The sequence below is a fragment of the Scatophagus argus genome, chromosome 22 (genome assembly GCF_020382885.2).
Source record: "Scatophagus argus isolate fScaArg1 chromosome 22, fScaArg1.pri, whole genome shotgun sequence".
In the NCBI taxonomy this organism is placed as follows: domain Eukaryota; kingdom Metazoa; phylum Chordata; class Actinopteri; family Scatophagidae; genus Scatophagus; species Scatophagus argus.
This window is the reverse complement of record NC_058514.1, coordinates 9,883,456-9,889,455: the sequence shown is the minus strand read 5'-3', so window position 1 is coordinate 9,889,455 and position 6,000 is coordinate 9,883,456. Positions and strand designations below refer to the sequence as shown.

General features: G+C 42.0%; 1 protein-coding gene across 5 annotated transcripts in view; it reads left to right on the top strand.

The window, feature by feature from the left end:
* Nucleotides 1–2,957: 2,957 nt before the first annotated feature.
* The window catches only part of mdfic (MyoD family inhibitor domain containing), a 112,973-nt gene continuing 109,930 nt past the window's right edge, over nt 2,958–6,000 (top strand). For 2 of the 5 annotated variants that reach the window (XM_046379332.1, XM_046379331.1), the window contains exons 1-2: nt 2,960–3,332; nt 3,640–3,796. In XM_046379332.1, coding sequence (XP_046235288.1) covers nt 3,703–3,796 — 94 coding nt within the window. In that variant the 5' untranslated portion in view covers nt 2,960–3,332; nt 3,640–3,702. Of the gene's footprint in view, nt 3,333–3,606; nt 3,797–6,000 lie in introns of all 5 variants that reach the window. The other 3 variants (XM_046379330.1, XM_046379329.1, XM_046379328.1) reach the window with 3 other exon arrangements.

Below are 6,000 nucleotides of genomic sequence, written 5' to 3'. Positions count from 1 at the left end.
AGTCTGGCTTAACCTCACATATACAAACAAACATAATTGTTTTTACACTCCAGGTTTTGTATGGATTACATAAACGACATATGATTGTGTAGTGGTTAGTACTGTTGTCTCACAACAAGAAAGTTCTGGGTTCAAACCTGGCTCAAACTAGTGACCTGCCCAGTGTGTACCCCATCCAATGCCAGCATACAAAACTAACTTTTGTCAAACTCTTTCTTAAAACCAATTTTTTTTTTTTATGTCATTCAGTTCATCCAAGACGGACTGCAAAGACTTAGGATACTTGGATTACTGCAGAGTGGGAGCTTGCACTGGGACTGTTTTTGGGATATGGGCTTGTGTGTGCACACGCGTGTGTTTGTGTGTGTGTGTGTGTGTGCACGTGTATGTGTGCCAGGGAAAGCCACAAACAGAGATGCGTGTTTGTTTGGGGCCAGCCAAAGGAGGATTAGGCTTGTCAGCAGCATGTGCATCGACTGAGCCGGGAGCTTCCCTTTGCAGTACACACTTCAGCAATCAGGCAGGCTGCCAAACAAACAGATGAAGTCAACAGAGAGACGTTTCCTTGCGTCTTCTGAGATGTGACTGCAGCAGATGCAGCGCTGACACCGACGCTTGACACAGTGTGACAGCCTACTGTGTCTACACAGCCAGCTCCACTTTGACTTATTTTCAAGGAGGGTGGGGGGAAGAGTGGGGGATGACACTATGCACATGATCACACACGAGATAATGTTTGTCAGGAGCAACAGCGATGTCACTATGTGAAAGAGACAAACGGGGGTTGATTTCACGGTGCAGTCATGTTGCATGTACAGTCCTCAAAAGATTACAATATGTTGGGGTGGAGGGTGGAGGGGCCCACAGTCAGTTTTTTGAGGTGCTAGCTTTGATTTGGTCTGTGCATGATTCAATCTCTGAGGTGAACTATGGCCATTACACACTGCAAGGTCAAAATCCCATTACTTAAATGCAATTTTATCCATGGTTTTTTTTCTTACAGGCCCCATCTCTCAAATATATCTCCGCATTGCCACCCAGATAGGCAGGCTGAAAGCACTGCATGCTGGTTAACAGAGTTCTTGGCTTTGAGCAGCTCTAGGGGATGGAGTGAGGGAGTATCTGTATCCAGGTAATTACAGTTTGAGGGGGCACAGAGGTCCTCTGTGATTACACATCAGCCCTGTAATGGATTCAACACTTATAGAAGGGGGTGGGGGTGGTGGTGGGGGGCTGCATTCCTTACCTTCCCATTGCGAAGGCAGAGGGACGGGTGGGTGAGAGCAGGCATGGTGGGGTGGGGTAGGTAGGTATATCTGCAAGATGGATTACGTGGGGTTTGCCGAGTTCAACATTGACACAGATTCATCGTAAATCATTATGCTGGGGACCCGGAGTGATTTCTGCATTAGGAGCAGAAAATGGAGTTCAGCCAGTCAATGAGGGAGGGCATATTTCACATCAATCACCTCCACACTCTCATGTTACCAAGGCTTAAATCTCACTTATACTGTTACCAGTAGGGTTCATTGGCTATGATGGCAATCAGCAAGATACTGCACTAAACAATAGTCTACTGACTATGCTGAGGACACAGCATGGGGTTGCTTCTATATTTATTTAAAATGAATTATATATGAATTGAAATGGAGAACAGTCAAAGGTGAGGCTAGCACTAAAGAGGTTGCTTAGATTATAATTCTGGCATATATTTAGAGTTCTGCAAACTTTTAACTCATGTTGACTAGCTTTCCAGCAGTTTTACTTGTATTCTTCATAGGGAAAGAGTGGGCCAGGGTTTGTAACCGAGACTGACTAGGATCCAACCAACAACATTTGAGATACTGAAAATTTCATGGAAGTACACTTCTATGGGGAGCAAGAATTAAACCAGCTGTGTTTTGCTGAAATTGGCTTTACCTTCTTCATGTTTGTACTCCCACTGACTTCACAGTGTGTAGAAAAGTCCAAAAGTGATAAACCCTTCCTACTGCTGTAAACTGATAAAGTTGGTAATTATTATGAAGCGTTGTGGTTCCGCCAAATAAGTAAACAGTTCATGTTTTATATGAAAAAAAAAACCAAACAAAATCCCATGTTTGCCAAAGAAATGCACACTTTGTTATCTTACAGAGTAACCTAATTTATGTTAGGAGATGTTTAACTCTGTAACTTTTACTTAACTTAAATCTTAAACAAACTGTTCTAAAACCAACAGAAATCCTGCTTACTGTATTTGGGATTTTGGAGGGCTAATGCTGCTTAAAAAGTAACACAATCTGACTGTGCAATTGTAGACAAAGACTAAAGCACATGGAAATCCAAGTAATGTGACCTTCTCTGGAGTGAGTTTGTGAAATACGACATTAGTTCATCTCATAACTTGATAAAACTATGTTACATAATGTGTTTTGAGCTGTTAAAGAGGACCCCAGCATTATGGTTCTTAAATCATATTGCAACTTTTCTTTTAAGCATTTATTGGGCAATAAAAGCCGGTAATATCCTAGTGTTTCATGGAATTGCCTTTTGAATTATCACTATTGGCGGCTTTATTATGGCTATAGTCTTTTGTCTAAACTTTGAGCATTAAGATTTATAACTGACTTTGGAAAAAACAAATAAATCTAAACACAAGGCCAAACCTACACTACAATATCTCGTGGCCTTCCTCAGTCACGTGGTAACAATTAACTCCATGACAACTGAGCTACTACATGCTGAGGAAGGATTTTGACTTTTGAATTTCCTCTGTCAAACTATTTTTATGTCATGTTTTAGTTGACTCCACTGAATGTGATATTTTGACAGATACTTCAGTCACTTTACTTAAGCATTTTGATTAACAACATTTTCACGCATTTTAGTGTGACATATACAACGTAAAAAGCTCCAAAACATTTTGCCTTTACTGAATTTTGTTGTTGTTGTTTTTTTTTTTTAAAAAAACTTTATTTTTGAGGACAAACGTTCAGGGAGGGCTTTGTTCACTTCTCCGACGCCAAGGGAGGCAATGTGAGAGAACAGAGGCTTGACTGGCTGCACTACAGGAATCCGGATATGATGAAAATGTTTTAGACTCAACTATCCACAGCCGAGTACCGCCACTGAACGTTTAAGGCTTCGCGAGGATTGTTATTGATATTTTTTATGCGTCAACAAAATCCGGACTGGGTGGGAGCTGGAAGTCCAAACTTTTTGAACTCGAAATTACTTTTTCACCGCGCGTCTTTTTTTTTTTCTGTCCCAACGTCTCGGAGCAAGACTTGGAAGAAGGAAGGAAGGATGGGAATAAATCAGATTTGAAGCTCGGGAGTTGTCATGTTTGAAAGGTAAGTTACACTATATGAACAACATGTCCGCTTTAGCCATAAACAGAACTTCTTATAAACAAGCCCTCGTCGACTTTTGTTAAAGAAACGTGAGCGTGTGAACAAATGGGCTGCACATGGGAGTCTTTCAGCAAGTTTATGTAAAAAAGGCGAGAGAAGGGAAATTTCCACTAAGTTTTACTGCAGCTCGACGTCACTTTCTCGTCGTGTGAATAAGCATACGGCTGTTTCAAGTTGAGTAATGACCTGCACGGTGTGGCTTTGTGTCCTCAAGCCTGTGCTGATGGTGAGACGTTGCTTTTAACAGAGCTGAGGGCTGAGGAAAGGGAGGAACTTCTTCTGCTGTGTCCCCAAAAAAGACGACTGTCTCATGTCCAAGGAGACCGTCTTTCCTTCGGATGGGCCGGCAGGGCCTGGGAAGGGCCCTCAGCAAGAGACAAGTCCCCTGCTGTCTGCCTCACAAGGTAAGGGCACTCAGGAGTAGCATAGGAAATAAAAGTTACATTTAAGGTTGCTTAAGTGTGTTCTGTGGCTCCCTGGGGACCATGAGAAGGTCCCAGAGGTCCTTCAGCAAGGTGTCATTTCATTAATATTCATTAATGGGAGGATAGTGACAAGAAGTTGCCTCTGATAGCATAAATGTGTCTGGCCTTTCACCCGTTCACACCTAACAACATCATTCTGCAAATTATTGTGGTCCATGAGCCAAAAATGTGTGTTGAAGTCGCTCTGTGACTTGTAAACATTCAGGAATCCCTGCTACATGGCTCACGTGTACACACAAAGGTCTCTCTGGGCGATCTGGCCAGAAAAATAGAATCACAGTCTAGTTAATCACAATCATAAACCAAACTGTGATTTTGGGTAATTTCAAAATGCCCTGTAGACTATAGCCAGACTTCAAATAGCCAATGAATTCTTCTGTTTTCATTATTAAAGCACAATATTACATTTTCTGTGCCACATGAGGAGGAGCCATGTGAACTATTTCATCAAATCTGCACAGCCATCTAGTTAGCTACGTCACTCTGCTGGTATGTTCATGCAGTACAAATCTGACAGTCAGTGAGGCTGTGAAGTTTGGAAACAGAAATAAGAGGGCATTAAATAACACAATCTCTTCAGTTCACCTGAATGGTTTATTGTAGACACCTTCGAGATTATTCACAATCTAAAATTGTCAGGTCACACACTTCTGCTATGGAGTGTTTTTTTTTTCTCCATCAATAAAACTGAGCTATAAATATCCGTGACATGTTTTGTCAAGTACTGGTGTTGCCTCTATAGTCAGACATGCAAGGAAACAAAGGAGTCCATATCAGCATTTATCAGTCTGCTTGGGACAATATCAGCCTTGTCTTTTTAAATCATATTCATGTGACTTTTAGAATACATTGCTGCCTCTGCTCCAGTGTTAAGCCTTGATAATGTTTTTGCTTTTTTTTTTCCTCTATAAAGTCTGAAGAAACGCCCTGGTGACTATTAACAGCAACCACAGCCAATTATAGTTTTTAATTAACTTTCTAGTTGCCCCTAAGATTATCACATGTAAAATAAGCTTACCCCCACACCCCCTTTTCATTTTTCTTCAAACAAGCAATGAACCGTTAACCATCCTATTTATACCAAGCATCATTATGGCACTGTCAAAAAATAGCAAAGTAGGACAAAGTAAGCAATCACTGGGGCTGCTGGATTGCGAATGGATTTTCGCTGGACCTTCAAAGGCGTTTGCAGTTAAGACTGGATTTCCCCTCTCAGGGGACTGTGGATGTACTGAGAAAAGACCGATTTATTTCAAACTGTGATCACTAAATACTGCGATGCATCACACAGTACTGCTGCTAACGCAACTGCGACTACCATACATCAGCTCCAAGCTGAGATATGTGCCACATTTATTTGGGGCTGCTGGCCTCCACCCATCAGTCCCACTCTGCCATTCATCACTGCTTACAAATAGAGCGTTGTAGCATTGGAACAAACGCATCAAGTCAACGTGATACTCAATCAACATGATTGCTAGGTTTTGCTGAATCATCTTTCACTGTTTTTTTTCCTCTGAAAAGTGTCTCAAGTACACCACACAGCATCTTACTGTAAAACTTGCAGGCTTCAAGAAAAAAAAAATTGTGGGCTATGAGCAGGCTTCTGGCACCAAACCAGTGAATAAAGTCATTGTGGAAGGTTTATTTACTGAACAAAGCAGCAGTGTGCAAAGGGTAAAGCGTCAGTGAGTCTTGAAGTCAAGAAGCCAGAGGACACGGCTCAGAGAAAGATGAGTGGAACTGTCTCTCGTGTTTTTGCTCAGCTATCAGGCCCAGAGTTTTTTGCCCACATACTTTTTCCAATTTAGATGAATGCAGCCTTTATGGCAGAGAAAAGAAGCTTGGCAGGTAGAGCACACCCGGGAACAGGAGGAGAGAAAATGAGATCCAGAGCTTCTGGCAAGGCCTTCACCTGAACTGCCCCACCATGTTGTGCAACTGTTTGCCAGCGGTCTGTGCTTTTTCTGGCAAAAACAAGCGAAGTGCCCTCTGCACCTCTGGCTCCTCCAGCTGTCCCTGATATTTTGTCCACTGTGGCTGACCCTCCGCTAAAAGTTTACATCTGTTTTTGGAGGAATGGCTGTAGTACATGTTAATTTAGAACAGTTGAGCTCGTAATA